General features: G+C 39.6%; 1 protein-coding gene across 2 annotated transcripts in view; it reads left to right on the top strand.

The window, feature by feature from the left end:
- Positions 1 to 16,473, top strand: part of LOC143880426 (putative UPF0481 protein At3g02645) — a 29,493-nt gene continuing 13,020 nt past the window's right edge. For both annotated transcript variants that reach the window (XM_077383427.1, XM_077383426.1), the window contains exon 1: positions 1 to 848. In XM_077383427.1, coding sequence (XP_077239542.1) covers positions 768 to 848 — 81 coding nt within the window. In that variant the 5' untranslated portion in view covers positions 1 to 767. The remainder of the gene's footprint in view (positions 849 to 16,473) is intronic.

Here is a 16,473-nt window from a genome sequence, read left to right as displayed (position 1 = left end):
ACGGCCTGCACCAGTGATAATGCTCATGGAGGGTTTCCTTCCATTTTCTATTTCCTTTTCCCCCAATATTCTACACCGTACAACCCACCAAGATTGAACTTAAATCATGAAATTGACTTGAGAAAATGAGAGGAAAATGCTAGCTCAGGACTGGGTCTTGAAGTCCCTTGCTCAATTTGGGGCCAAGATCTCAAAAGAAAGAAAGGTTATGCTGATATAATAACCTGTGGGTTTCTAGCTATGGCAACGGTTGTGGAAGACTACTTAGTAAGAGAAGAGAGTGGTAACTTGGTAGCCGATGTTGAGAACCAAATTCTGATCCCTATCAATTTGGAGAAGAAGGATGAGGAGCTACGAGAAAAGAGGTCGATTTATAGGGTATCCCAATGGATAAAAAGACTAAATAAGAAGGCCTATGAACCACAGATAGTGTCCATAGGACCCTACCATCATGGGAAATCACACTTGAGACCTTTACAAGAGCACAAGCTAAGAGCTCTCCACCACTTTATAAAGAGAACAAAGAAGCCTGCGGAAGCATACAAGAATGCATTAAATAAAGTGGTGGAAGAACTGAGGAGCTCTTATGAAGACCTCCGTGAGGTGTGGGAAGATACAGACAGATTCTTGAAGCTTATGCTGGTGGATGGGTGTTTTTTGATTGAGTTTGGAAGAGCTTTGATGGGAAAGAACGATCACTATTCTCACACGGACCCCATTTTTAGCTTTCATGGTATCTCAATTCTGTCTTCATACGTTAGGGAGATATGCTGATGGTGGAAAACCAATTGCCTTTACTGGTTCTTAACATTTTGCGAGCTGTTGAAATGGGTGAAGAGATGGACGAGGTTAGTTTGATTTTCTTCCAACAATTACTCGCTTCCTACTATTTTCAGTAGTGGCACAAACCATGTTTTAATAATTGCACGAACTCAGATTGTCTTTTATTTTTTATTGGATTCTGAGAGCTTTTTGGGAATGCAGTAACCTTTCTGACGGGTGCAAAAGACAGGGTGAGTTCGTGCAATTATCAAAATATGGTCTCCTCACCTTTCATCACATGTGGTCTCGTATGGGAATCTTTTAAATAGGCGGGCTGAGTTCCTTTTAAATGGAGTGCTTGCTCGATATAAACGGTATGCAATTGTCGACCCATTTTGACAGTGTTTATAGAAACACTAAGCTAGAGTTTGCAATTTTTCCTTATCGGTAAGCACTCCCCTAAACGGTATGCAAGTGCGTGTGTGTGTAATTGGCGAGGGAACATCTTGAAAAGCAATCCTATCATCAACAAACGAAGAAAAAACGCATTCACAAAAGAAAAATAGTGAAAAAAAAAATTCATGAAAAGAAAGGTGGGATCCTTTCAAACTAGATCTTTCCAATTACATTTTCTCTCGCCTGGTCAGATCTTTTCATGTCTGATCAGACTTCACTAAGAATCAGCCTTGAGCATCATGTTTTTGATCAATTTTTTTTCTTGTCCGGCCGGACATTTTTATGCCTATCGAATGTCACTGAGAGGCTGTAAATATTGTTGATTCGATAGTCAGATTTCATAACGATTTGGGGTTACTCGGGATGAGGCATCATTCATGACTTCATTTTCGTTTTTTTATGGGTAAGCTGGGGTTTGGCTGGGACCCCTAACGGTTTGTTTGATATAGAGAAAGATTGTATAATAATAGGCATAAATGCCATTAATTGCTAACTCGAAAGAGAGAGGGAGATCCAAAACTCAGAACAAGAACGATGAATAGTAAGACTAAGAGATCAAAATGCTCAATACTTGTGAGTTACATAGTCATCTAATTTGATCGATGTATGTTGGGCTCTTTGTGAGTTTCTTGGCCATTTTCTTGTGAACTTCTAACGCCGTGTATCAAACATGGAAACGCAGCCAAAGTGTACGATTTGAAATTTGCCCTAGAATCCACTAGGAAAGAAGAACCCTAGAATCCACTAGGAAAGAAATGAGAGATAGAGAGACAAAACATCTTTGATATTTTTCCATTGTTGGCTTTTACATCTTTACGTCATGTATTTAAAGCAAAAATCAGAATCCTAGTGATTAAAACTACCGTTAATAGACCAAATCTAATCATACTTAAAATATCCTACCAAAATAGAAACCAACCAAAAAAGACCTACTAAAATTGTCTATTGACTAAAGATAAAAAGTAGGTGGAAAAAGAGGAAACTAATCCTAGTGGGAACAAAGAAAGATCCTAATATTAGTGTCCTACGTCAGTCGCTCACACTTAAAAGAAACTTGCCCTCGAGTTTAGACAAAAATAAAGAGAATAAGGTGAAATTTAGAGCCATTGTGGAATAGCTCTGTATGGATGAATTGTTTGCTTCGACTTCGAATTGAGATCCTTTCCATCAAATTGTATACTTCCATCTAATTTTGGACCTGATTCAACTAGAAATCACTCCTTCAATAAACTCTTCGATCTAAAGTAACAGAGGCTGAATGTATCCTTCATTATGCTCGATATGAACAACATTGTCATAGAGATGTCATAAATCTCTGTCTGTCACCTTTGACTCGTGCACTGCAGCTAAGAATTTCATCAGATGCTCCGTCGAGTGATCTGGGCCCTCCAGGCTCTTTGAATGATGTTGGCGGCACATTTTGTGTACACGTAATCAACTCGAGCGATCGTTTGTCGCCACCAACTCTGAATCTTGATTGCATAATTGATATGCCTCTTGTATTCTCGTCTAGCCTGGTACATATGCCATGTCTTTTGGTTTAGAAAACATGTGTCTTTCTTCTTGGCACGGTTCCTGTCCTTTTGGGCTTTTTCATGTCTCATTTTAGCTTGAATTCTCAAAGACTCTTGATAAGTAGCTGAAGCAAATTCTCTGATAAAGAGATCACGTACTTCATACCAACAACTGAAGGGTGATTGTCCCTATCTATGCCGTTCACATTCCATCTTTTTCAAGAATGATTTGGCATGGAGGCTAACGGTTGCTTTTGCACACTTAATTGTCTCAACATGGCTCAGGCCATATTTATCTATATAATCTTCAATTGTGTCAATCCACGACAAGCACGCCGTCACGCAATTGCCATATCCAAAGAAGGGCTGAATAAATGATAGGTCCATATGTTGAAATATGCTTATCTCTGACTAATTGGCTTGACCCACAAATATAAAGGAGATGAATCGATAACATATAATGCACATGGTATGATCTAGGGAGGTGATTAAAGGTTAGGATCAAAGGGCCTAGAAGGAAGAGCGCAGGGTAATGAAACAATGAGAAAGAAGAGAGATGGGCTAGCCAAGATGTAGGGTTAGATATCCATGAGAAAGTTCAAAAGGGAATGGGATTATCTTTTAAGGTCAATGGTTAAAATGGAAAGTTTTGGATGGAAGCTAGATTATAGGATGTTAAGATAGATGGAATGGTGTTAAGGGGGTGGATTTGCTGGGTGTGAAAGTAAGGGGAATAGGTGGCAATTTTTTGTGAATTGGAGAGTTTCAAGGGTTTTGTTTAGGCAATTTTATTAGAGAAGGGTGGTGGCTATGACGTTTGAGTTTTGGATGGTAAAGGGAAAGCCTATATAATAGGAAAAGTTACAAGTGTGGGTGGTTTTGTTTGCCTAAAAACAAGGAAGTAGGGGTGAGGTTTGGGTATTTTAGGGTTTCTAAAAGATAGGATGTGGGTTGCGGCTAAAGTTGGCTGCCAAGCCTGCCAATAAAGTTAGAAAGGCTAATGTGATACGGTGGTAGATTTTAGCCTAAAAACTAGGTAAAGAGGAAGGTTGTTGTAAGCCCAAGGGCTCATCCTCTTACATTGTTTTGATGATCAACAAACCCAAATTGATTAGTTCTTTATGGGCTAATCGTTTGCCTTGAGTGTTGTGCTTTAGACAGGTCCTACCCAAGTCAAATCATACTAGCACACACCTTGTTGGCCTATGCTTGAAGATGAACCAAACACAATGGCAAAGGAGCTCGGAACATACTTGGACCAATCACACCTTGGAGGATCAACCAAGGAGAAGCTAAACATCATTCACATCAAGCATTTGAACAATCAGGAAAAGATCAATGAAGGCCAAAGCTAGAGGATCAACAAGCAATGCAAATGACAAAAGAGCTTGAACCAAATGGTGGCATTATCCTTGGAAGGTGTCAAAGAAAGAAGCTCAACTTTGAAGATCCCAAAGCTAGCCAAGCACCACATTGAAGATCAAATGAAGGCTCAAGAGAAGTTCAAGAGAGTACTTAGAATGGTAGTATGTATCACCTTTCTCTCTTGTGTTTTCTCTTGATCAAGGGACATCTTAAAACCCATAAAAATATGTTTTTCAAAGAGACTAACACACCCTTTAAGTACTTAAATTGATAAGTGAATGGCCATGGTGGTGTACCAACATGTTGAGACCCATATGACATTCAACACAATATTAAATAAAATAAAGTTCTGAAGAAACAACCTGGACCAGCAACTAAATCCTATCAAAATTTGTTTAAAAAATTTTCAAATATTTTAAAATTTTTTTTAACAGATAGCTCTCATTTTTCTCATATCCGTAGAGTACAAGAACATCAAAATCCGACGAGAAATGAGGGAGAATGAATTTTACAACTTGGAAGGTAAATGCTGGAAATCCAGTCTCGGAGCTCCGAGAATTTTTCTCGGAACTCTGAGACATTTCTCGGAGCTTCGAGAAAACAACTAGGGACAAAAAATATATATAGCCGTTGGAGGCCCAACGACTAGTTGATTTTTTGACCTGAAAATGACCAATTTGCCTCTGAAATGGTCATATTGTGTTGGGACTCTATATATACCCATTGTATGGGTTCAAAACATGATGATAAACATACTCCAACACTAAAAACCCTTGAAACTCACTTGCAACCATTTTTGGGTAAATCTCTCACCAATCCTTCATTGTGCCTTGATTTAAGAAAATCATTTGAGATTGGTTTAGGCTGAAACTTGTTTATCTTTGAGAGTATATTAAGAGCTTCATTGTGCATTGTAGCCTACTTAGAGGCAAAGCTTTCTTCTTCTTCCTCCTTAGATCGGTGGCAAGGGCATCCGTCTTTAATTCCCTTGGGTGGAGCGCTTAAAACTCGGCGAAGTAGGAGAGTCATTGTAAAGGTGACAATGGCATCCTTATTTCAATCCCTTGGGAGTGTAATCGCCTCGGAGCCGGGCATCGTGGAGGTCTCAATAGTGAAAATCCTCAAGTACGACCTTGAGTAGAGTGGAGTAGGCCGTTGGCCGAACAACTATAAATTTTTGTGTCACTTGTGTGATTGGTATTTCTCTCTCCCTCTCACTCTCTTATTTGTGCTTGCATTTTTATTTAGAATTGAGTGAGTTAGTATTGGCATTAAAACTTGAATATCTTTACATTGCTAAATTGACCACCTTAATCACTTAGGCTCCGTTCACTTGTTTTCTAGGGAAAGGAAAGGAAAGGAAAGGAAAAGAAACTGTGCAGGAAAAGGAATCCTGTGCCTGTTCACTTGCGCAGGAAAATATGAGAAATCCAGAGAAAAGGTTTCTTAAGCCTGTTCACTTGCCAAGTAAACTGTATTGGGAAAACTAAACAGAAAAGTTACATTAAACCATATTTCATAGTCTGACATACTTACAGGCCTACAAATTGAAAAGTATAAACAGAAACACTACAATAAAACCTAATTGGAAGAGGAACTTGTCACAGAAGAGTTTGTTGAAGCTTGGGGCGTAGGAATGTTGGTCTCTTCTTTCCTATCTTTGTTGGGCCCACTAATGCCATTTAAAAACACAGTAAGTTCAGCTTCTGCCTCCTCCCTACTCCCATACGAACGGAAGCACGCTCCACTAAACCCGTTAACTTGAAGATGACAGCATTGCCAACTGTCATATACGCCCACCTGCCTTCCCTTAAAAACCACATAAAACTTGTTTTTTGCCATTAACCTACAGAAATGCAAATAAAAAAAGTAACAACATAAAGTATTAAAAAGTAACAACATATACAAGTCCAACAAAATAATTCCAAGAAACAAGAAACATCTCATTGAGACTAGTCCAACAACATAAACCAAATCAACATAAGAACTCCTCCAAAATAAGTCCAACAACATAAACCAAATGACCAAAAAGTTGGACAAACACGTAGGATAAGCGGTCCAACAAAGTAAACAACATTACAATAAAGCCCAAGAACATAAACCACATCAAAACAAGTCCAACAACAACATAACAAGTCCTCCAAAACAAGTCCAAAATAAAGATGCAGAAAACTAGCAGAGTCATACTACGATCATATAATACGATCGTATGATTCCCAAAAAAAGGTCCCCAAACCATAGCAACCTACGCCAAACGTGCCACAATATCGCCCATCACAGCCACTCGCTCTTCCTCGGAAAGGGAAAGGAAGACTTCAGCATTCTTGTGATTTTTGTGCAGGTACGTATAGGCCCTAAGCAGCTCCAACATGGTGAAACCAGAGGTGCTCATCACAGTGGCTTTCAATTCAGCAAGGCTATGGACCTCACCAGTCGTAATGATGGCCTCAGCAACCATCCTAACACTATCTGACCAGCAAGTCATATCAGATGAAAGTTGTCCACCACTTGTTCGCCTCTTCCTCTTCCCCTTACTACCTGATGCTGGGGCTTTCAGTGGCGATGAGTCACTAAAGCCCATGCTGGTGTCATGGTTTTAAATTTCGGCCGAAACGTTTCGTTTCGGCCGAAATATTTCGGTTTCGGTGGAAACTGAAACGAAATTCACTGTGAGTCGGAAAAGTACCAAACTTCGCCGAAACGTTTCGGAAATTTCGGCCGAAACGTTTCGTTTCGGTAAAATTTCGGTGAAATTTCGGAAATTTCGGTGAAGTTTCGGAAATTTTGGTGAAACGTTTCGGAAATTTCGGTGAAACGTTTCGGTGAAGTACAAAATTTCGGTGAAATTTCGGAAACTTCGGTGAAACGTTTCGGAAATTTCCAAAATTTCACCGAAATTTCGGTGAAATTTTTACAAGATTTCGTCCGAAATTTCGTTCCGAAACCGAAACGTTTCAGTTTCGGTGATGACCGAAACCGAGATTTAAAACCTTGGCTGGTGTCTCTAATTGGGGATGAATGACGTGATCTGGAAGCACGAGGAGCTGGGGGAGGAGTAAAAGCAGGGGTCGTACCGTCGAACATATCATCGAGCCCTACTGCCTGGCTCGATGAGAAAAGCCCCTCCACATCCTGTGTGTCCTGAGAAGGGGCATGTCTATCCCTAGCGAACTCTCCAGTGGCATAATCTTCCCCGAACACTTCTTTCATCTCCTCATATAGCTCCCAACGGTTATTAAAGAAGCGTAAATGATCAGGATTCCTCTGAAAACAAAATGAGGCATTGTAAGGATTATGACCAAATTGTGTCTTCAAGTAATGAAGGAATTATGACGACTTATACTTACCGCCAAATAGTCATTCTTCACTTGGTCTTCAACGGATATTTTCTTCAGTTGTGGATATCAGCCAAATCTGCTCAGGTTGACGATAGTGTTAAGAAACCTATAGTTGGTTTTCATCGTCTTCAAACGGTTCTTAACGTGCTCCTTTGTGATCTGCTTTTTAAGGACAGTAGTAAGCTCCTGCGCTGCGCCACTGTACGCAGCATCTTTAAAACCATTGGGGGCCTTCTGGCCCTCGGCAATCTGATGCTGCATGGCTAATATGAGATGCCTATCCATATTGTCGTTCCAGGAGTTATTTTTCTTCCTCTTCTCTACTGAAGTTGATTCCATTATATCTACAACATTGTGATACAATATATCATCAAATAGAGTACCATTGAACATAGTAGAAAAATATCCAAATAATCACTCACAACAATATATCATCAAATAGAGTACGATGAAACAGATTACTATTACAACCCAAAAAATTCCAAATCCTAATACAATCAAACAACATATGATGAAACACAGTTGCAGAAGTCTAATCGAAATAGTCATAAAATTATTACAACCCAAAAACATGTCATCCTAATGACGACCACGTCGTTGTGCTTGAAAATCATTCCACATATGATTCATTATTCTTGTTCGAAGTAGACCCCGCTCTCACATCTTCAGCCCTAGTAAGAAAACGATCTTCTTCTTCTTCATCCTCCTCCTCCGCTATAGTTAGCCCCAACTCATTGTCTACAATAGGAATGTATGTATCGTTCGACATCTCCCTCCTTATGTGATTGTGGACGCAACAACAGGCTAACACTATGTCGACCTGTCGTTCGAATGGGTACATGGGTGGCGTATTAATTATGTTGAATCGCTTCTTCAAGACACCGAAAGTCCGCTCGATTATATTCCTTGCTGATGAATGCCTTTGATTGTACAACTCATATGCAGTTTGAGGTCTGCGCCTTCTAATGTCGTTTAGGTGGTAACCAATGCCTCGGATAGGAGTTATAAAATTTCTCAGGCATGGGTACCCACCATCAGCAAGGTAAAACTTTCCTACAGACACACGAAGGGATATATATAAGTTTCATAACCGAGAACAACAACAGTGGTACGGAGTAAAAGACAAACTTAGTAGTACCTGGTAAACAAGGAATCCCATTCGGCTTTGATAAAGCAGATGCTAGGATCCTAGAGTCTGATGCCGACCCTTCCCACCCAGCTAACACGTAAGTAAACTTCAGGTCGAAGTCATATACATCTAGCACATTTTGAGAGGGCCATCCCTTACGACAAATAAATCTAGGTTTCAGATCTTCGGCTACTGTTGCTTGAATGTGTGTCCCGTCAATTGCACCAATGCAATCCTACAATATGGACATTTAAAATGTCACCCGTCAGTGCTGACATATGAGTAACTTGTTATGCAACTTACATGCTACTACAAGGTAATAAACGATACCTTAAAGTACGGCATAAAATTCGGGTTGTCAGCAATGTGATGTGGTGTATCCCTTGATGGAGCTAATATGAACAACTCTTGCAGTTTGAGCACAGCACATAGAACCTTGTTAAAATACTTCGAAACAGTGGCCCCTGACCGTCTAATGGATGCTCTAATAGTACGGTTCCTTGGCTGTGGGCAATTAATTGTAAGAAAATCGCCACTTGTTACTCAACACAACAGTGGATTGTGTCTTCAAGTAGGACCGTGTTTCTAAATATCGCGACGAAGCTGCGGAAGCACCGAACATCCATTCGCAGAAGCGCAATACAATGATTCTCTGCATTCGTAAAACGTGTAACAAATGTCCTACGAGTTTCGTACCCACTTTCATAAGGGCCCCTTGTCATATTTTCTTCAACGTAAAGTCTAACCCTAACCGTCGCTGTAGCTACCGCTGCCATTACTAGAGCTACAGCTCGAATAATCAGTGTCCTATTTGGTAGTTCTCGAGGCATGATAATCGATGGTAGCCCTATATGAGCAACACCAAACCACCAAGACATTATAACCGACCACACAAGAAAAGCAGAAAAAAACAAAAAAGCTCTACAAAACAAGCTGTAAAAGATCAAATTAGTACCCTAAACCAACAAAACAAGCTGGGCTTTTTTATGAAAACCAAAACAAAATGTACAACACCCATCCACCCACATATCACCAACACCCATCCACCCACAACCAAGCCATTATATCAGAACCCAACAACTAAGCCACCCACAAAAATGTACAACACCCATCCAAGAACTGAAACCAAAATCAGTGAATTAAAATCCCAAACAGTAGCTCAGAAATTACTGGCGGAGAACAAATTGGAAACCATGAAAAAAACTTCTATTAAGAAAACTTAACTTTAAAAAATCAGAACTTAAAAATGGATCTATGGTTGTGTGTGAATCAACCGAAGAAAAAACTTCTCTTGTACTGCTATATCATCTTGAAAACACTTCTAAAATACAAACCCTGAACCTAAAAAGAGAAAAAAGAAAAAAACCTCTGTCCTCATATTCACCTCTAGATCTTCTACAGATCTTGTAGATCAAGAGGGGAAAGGAGGCCGTGGATTGAAGAAATCCTATTCCCGGAAAAAAGTAACAAAAAAGTTGCAGATCAGAAAAACGAGGTCGAGGATTTGAAGGAAAAAAAAATGAAACCCACTTACCTTGACAATGATTCCTGAGATTTGCTTCGCCGAAGTTTTTGCTGCCCGCCGGAGGTAGAATCGTGGCCGGAGTGGTCGAGGTTGACAAAGGAGGAGCGCCTAGGGTTTTTGCTCGAGGGAGAGTTGTGAAAAAAAAACATGATGATAGAAGAAATCCTACAGATCTTGTAGATCAAGAGGGGAAAGGAGGCCGTGGATTGAAGAAATCCTATTCCCTGAAAAAAGTAACAAAAAAGTTGCAGACCAGAGAAACGAGGTCGAGGATTTGGAGGAAAAAAAAAAAAATGAAACCCACTTACCTTGACAATGAGACCTGAGATTTGCTTCGCCGGAGTTTTTGCTGCCCGCCGGAGGTAGAATCGTCGCCGGAGTGGTCGAGGTTCACGAAGGAGCGCCTAGGGTTTTTGCTCGAGGGAGAGTTGTGAAAAAAAAACACGATGATAGCTTTCTCGCGAGAAAGGAAATTGATTTTCCTATCGATTTAGGCGGAAATGGGTAGCGCCTTTCGTGAGAATCCATATTTTCCACGTATTTTTTTATGTTTCCACATCATTAACTTTATTTGCCGGAGAAAACAAGCGAACAACAGAATTTGCGATTTTTCAGGAAAATTTGGGGTGTTTTCCTTTCCTTTCGTTTCCGGAGAAGGCAAGTGAACAGAGCCTTAATTAAGTTTGCTAATCAACAAAGGTTTTGAACTTATAATAACTTGTAATATTTGTTTTAAATTCAACTAATTAAACTCAATTAAGAAGAACATAAAACTAGGGTGAAATTTTAAGAAAAGTTTTATAAACATCCCTATTCACCCCTCTCTAGGTTGCCAAACTGAGTCACTCCTCGGATTTCAATTCGTATTAGAGCCAGGTTTCTTGATTAATACCCTAACCGGTTAAGAGTTAAAAGATCTAATTTTTGGCAACTTTAAAAGATGAGATCTAGACTACCTTGTCTTGATGGTTCGGATTATGGATCATGGTTGATCTGTATGAAGACTTATCTTTGTGGTCTAGATAGTGATATGATGAAGATAATTCAAAATGGTTTTGTTTTAAATGCTAAATCTAGAAAAATAAGCGATTATGATAAAAAGTTATTTTCATTAAATGTAAAGGCCCTTATTGCTATATGTTGCTCCTTACCACCACACATTTATGAGAAAGTATCCTCATGTACTAATGCTAAAGAGATTTTGAACAAACTTGAAAAATCTAGTCAAAGTGAAATCCTATGCTTAAATGAAATAATTGAGAAATCAAAGTGAAACCCTTGAATAAGAACTTCGATTCCCTTTGAATGAAAACTCCGAACCTTTGATCCCCATGTATAAGAAATTTAACCCTTTGGTCCCTTTGTATAAGGATTTCGAACATGTGATCCCTCTGTATAAGAACTTTGTACCTTTGATCCTATGTGTATAAGAACTTATTACCATTGACCCTTTGTGTGTAAGAACTCCGACCTTTGACCTTTGTGTATAAGAATTCGGACCTTTGACCTTTTGTGTATAAGAACTCCGACCTTTGTCCCTTTGTGTATATGAACTCCGACCTTTGACCCTTTGTGTATATGAATTTCGACCTTTAACCCTTTGTGTGTGAGAACTGTGACCTTTGACCCTTTGTATAAGAACTTTTGTGTATTTGACCCTTGAGTATAGAAACCTTGTCCATTGACCCCCCTTCGTATAAGAACTTTGTTCCTTCAATCATTTGTATGTCTTCGCTTTTGAACATTGACCTTTAGAATTTGTTTCGCATACCTTCAACCACTCACCATCCGGATGTGATCTCTTCGGCTCTGAATTTTGGCTTACCATACTTTGGTTTATGTATCATTCTTTGGATTCATTTCGGCATGCTAACCTCAGTTGAATTGATATATTATCATCTATTTGAGCTTTAACTAACTGTGGATTAACATTTTTTAGACATTGATCCTTGCGGCGTTGACAAAGGAGCTAAGGCTTAGATTCCGCCATGATCACGTTTTTGTTGATTTCTCTTTTATATTCTAGTTAGTACTTTTGGAAAGATGTAATAAACTATGCTTATTATTTTTGTTTGTGGGTAGATGGGAGTGTGAGAGTTTGAGTCACTGATCTATGTAAGACATTGTTATTGCTTTAGTATCTATTTTGCCATGGATGGTTCTTACAGTGCTGTGCTAGCCTTGTAAACTTATGGAGTTTGCTTTGTAAGTGTGCAACGCTGTTATGCCCTTGGCCGTGTCTACTGTTTGGGGGCGTGACAGTAAAGAGGTATCAGAGCTTAGGATTTAGGTCCTAAGTAAATTTGATCTAAGATTATAAGAGTGAGAATTGGGAATTTAGTTAAGGAGCAAATTGGGAAGCGCTTGATAGATTTGTGTGCTCCTGGGATGCCTGGGATAACACACGAGTTAGTAGCGCGACTAGGCCCTGTCACGAACTTGAATGCACCCAGGGATGCTTGGGAAGCATGAGAGTTCGTAATTGGGCAAGAAGTGTGAAAATAGATAAGAGCTCCATGGGACGCTTTGGATTTTGATGTATGTGTTAGTACCCCATACGACAGAGTTAGTAGGTTGTGTTCCATGAGAATTAGTAGTAGAGAATTACCAGCAGATTTAATATGTTTAGAACTTGAGGATTTGTTGTGATTTTGGGCATGGATTGTCTATCTACCCATTTTGCTACAGTGGACTGCTATGATAAAGTGATGGAATTTCGGATCCCTAGAGAAGAAGGGTTTTCCTTTGAGGGAGTGGTGCACACCCAACTCCCGTATTTGTGTCTGCCATGTAAACCAGTAGACTCATTCGGCAAGGTTGTGAAGTTTATCTAGCTATAGTAAGTGATTTAAGTTGGAAAGATCTTCGAATTGAGGACATTCCGTAGTGAGAGATTTTCCTGAGGACCTCCCAGGATTACCACTTGAGAGTGAGGTGGAGTATTCTGTTAATTTGACACATGGTATGACACCTATCTCTAAGGCCCTGTATTGTATGGCCCTAGCGGAAATGAAGGAATTTAAATGTCAAGTAGAATAACTGTTAGAGAAGGGTTTCGTGTGACCCAGTGTGTCACCCTGGGAAGCACCTATGTTGATGGTAAATAAGAAAGACTGTGTAGGAACTACCAGGAATTGAACAGATTTCAGTGAAGAATTCTAAGAATAGATAATCTATTTGATCAGTTGCAAGGGGCATGTGTATTTTTGAGAATTGATCTTCGTTCAGGTTAACACTGGCTTAGAATCAAATTGACGATGTGCTAATACTGCTTTCTGTACTCGATACAGACACTATGAGTTCCTCGTCATGCCCTTTTGGGCTGATGAATGCCCCGACAGCTTTCATGGATCCTATGAATCGAGTATTTAGACCTTTCCTGGACAAGTTTCTGCTTGTCTTTCTTGACGACATTTTGGTGTGCTTAAACAGTGGGTCGGACCACGAACAACATTTAAGGATTGTCTTTGAATCCTTAAGACAAGAAAAACTCTTCGGAAAGTTGGAGAAGGGTGAATTCTAGATTGACATTATTTCATTATTAGGATATGTGATTTCGAAAGATGGGTTTGCTGTGGACCCAAAGAAGGTTGAGGCAGTGGTTCAGTGGTTCAATAGGACAATATAGTCAACTCATTTGGACTAGGGGAATATGGTTTAGCATTTATGTTAACCACACTAGTATTGGACGGTGTGGTGACCTTGTGAGCACTAGGAACCCTTAGTTTGATATGCGACTCGGTTTAATGGTATGAGATAATAGGGTTAACTCAAGTGTTCCGGGACAAAACTTAGAGGATGGAAATGATTTAGGGATCTGATTTTTCTCTTATTGAAAGAAAGCTCTGCTGTATACATCGTGTGAGGAAAGGAAATCTTAGACTTGCAAAATTTACACTTCCTTCATTTATCATCCCTCTTTGATAAAATTTTGACTGCTTTGTACTGTTTTGTGCACATCCTCGCCAAGACATGGTTGTTTGTTACCTGAATTGAACAAAATATGAATCACCACTATATCTTTAAGATTCTATAGCTTGTTCCTCTACTTCCTCTCTTACTTAGTGGAGTTTTCGTTGCCTTCCAAGAAGCCTATTTAATCTGGTTGGATCGAAGGTCACTAGTCTATATCTAAATAGATTTTATCGAATTTACCTTGGCACTTGGGGAATCGAATTCAGTTAGTCTTGATTCTATCAGATATTATTTGTGTGCTATTGTGATTCGAATCTGACCCTAAGTTTCTGAAATACAGGTGTGACAATCCAAGAGGGCGGGGGGGGGTGTGAATTGGTTAATTAGAAATTTTAGGCTTAATTATGGGAGATTAAAAATTAATTCATTTAATTAAGCACTAATTAGTCTAACCCTTGTTCAAATATGTATATTAATAAAAGCTAGGATTTAGATTTTCTAATTATGCACATTTAGCTAACCCTTGTTCAAATAGATATTATAATGCAATTTAGGGTTTAGACATTCAACTTAAGTGCATTCACTAACCCTTGTTCAATTAAAGCATAAACATAAGTAAGGTTAGAGATTACCAATTACCACGCGTGCAAGAGAGAGACGGAGAGAGAGAAAGCATCCACACCACAAGAGACACCAAGTTTTTATAGTGGTTCGGTCACAACTTGACCTACTCCACTCTTCCAAATTTAGCTCCTTGGGTACTCCACTATGATGAGATTTCAAGCCTAATCTCGAAGCTCTTACAATAAGCTTTTCCATTCTGAAGGGCCAAAGCGAAGCCTCTCGCACGAAGCCTTCTCACCTTTCTTGGGCCGAAGAGGAGACCCTCGTCTTCACCTTTCTTTACGGGCCGAAGAGAAGACCCTCTTCTTCACAATTCTTTCCAGGCCGAAGAGAAGACCCTCACATGAAGAACAAAGAAAAATGTAAAACTCTCAATGCCTCTTAATAGGCTGATTACAACTTTGTAAGCTCACATTCACTCCAAGAAATAAACAAATAAAAGCCCTATGGAGTGCCTCTTGATAACATGTAGAAATGGAAGATCAAAGAGGTTTTTGCTTTTGAAATAAAACTTGAAGCTCAAAGAGAAATGGGATTTGATCTTTCTCAAAATGTTCAAAAGCTTGTAGAGATAGGTTTTAATCATGTATATATAGAGTATTTGAAAATATGACCGTTTGGGGTAAAACTGTAAATAATAGGCTTGAAAAAGTCAAGCAGAAAACGCCCCAACGGCTAGTTTGCTCGACCGCGGCGGTCGACCGGGCTACAGTGATCGCTCGCCCCTATTGGGCGCCCTATTCTATTTTTAAATTTTTTACCGTCGCGGTCTACCGGTCACATGGCGGTCGCTTGGCGAGGGCTAATTGTTTGTTCAAAAAATTTGGCTCAAAAACCTATCCCGGCCGACCGACCCACAGCGGTTGCTCGCCCAAACCATGTAGGATTGTTCTGTTTTGAAACAGACATATATCCGCGGTCGCCCGGCTTGACCCGGTCGACCGGCCCGATAAAATTCTAGATGGCCTGGATTTTCAGGTGCCATCCCGCGGTCGCCCGGCATTGCTCGATCGACCAGCCTTGAGTGAAATTCCATTTTAACTTTAAAATCCAGGGGCTTTTGGGCTATGGTCTTTGGGCTTAATTCAAAGGTTTTCAAACACATTTTTGGGTGTGTTGATGGTTTTCAACGATGTAAAATGTTAAGTATAAAAACTATTTGAATACCTTTTGAAAGTGCATTTAAACATAAAATCAAGAGGACTCCAAATATATTCTAAAAATAAGAACCTTGAGTCTTCTTGGAATGTCTTGGCTCCTTTGCACTTTCCTGGACTTCTTCGGCTTGGGTGAACATTTTGACCTTGTCTTGGCTCTTGTGACTTCTCCTCCAATCTTCAATGCATGTTGAGGTCCTTGAGGTGTCATCATGGCATGTTCAACTCCAAGCTCCTTCTTGACACTTGCTTAGGAACTTATTGGATCTTCATGTTGAGCTTCTTGACTTGAGCATCTTCAAATGAGGATGACTCCAATGTAGTTGCAAGCTCTTGGTTCATTTGCTCCTTGATCCACAAGCCATGTGTTGTGATGAGTTGTGTAATGACGATTATGACATGAAAATCCTATATATAACATAACACTTCAAAGCAACACATCAGTCCATAAATGCTAATCAATTTGGTTTGCTAGCATCAAAACAAGAAGGTAAGGTGAATGATTAACCCATGGAAACCCTTGGGCTTACATTCTCTCCCTTTTTGATGATGGCAAACAAATTGATTAGAGAGGAAGGAGATATTAATCAAATATATGAATGAGCATTTAAACAATATAAACAATTAAGCAATGCTCCCCCTCACTATATGCACAAATGTAATATATGAATGTAAAGCATATGGTGCA

The sequence above is a fragment of the Tasmannia lanceolata genome, unplaced genomic scaffold (genome assembly GCF_043159265.1).
Source record: "Tasmannia lanceolata isolate RefF3 unplaced genomic scaffold, GAP_Taslan_0.1 ptg000006l, whole genome shotgun sequence".
Taxonomy (NCBI): Eukaryota; Viridiplantae; Streptophyta; class Magnoliopsida; order Canellales; family Winteraceae; genus Tasmannia; species Tasmannia lanceolata.
The sequence above is the reverse complement of the archived record's forward strand: the minus strand, read 5'-3'. Positions and strand labels throughout refer to the sequence as shown.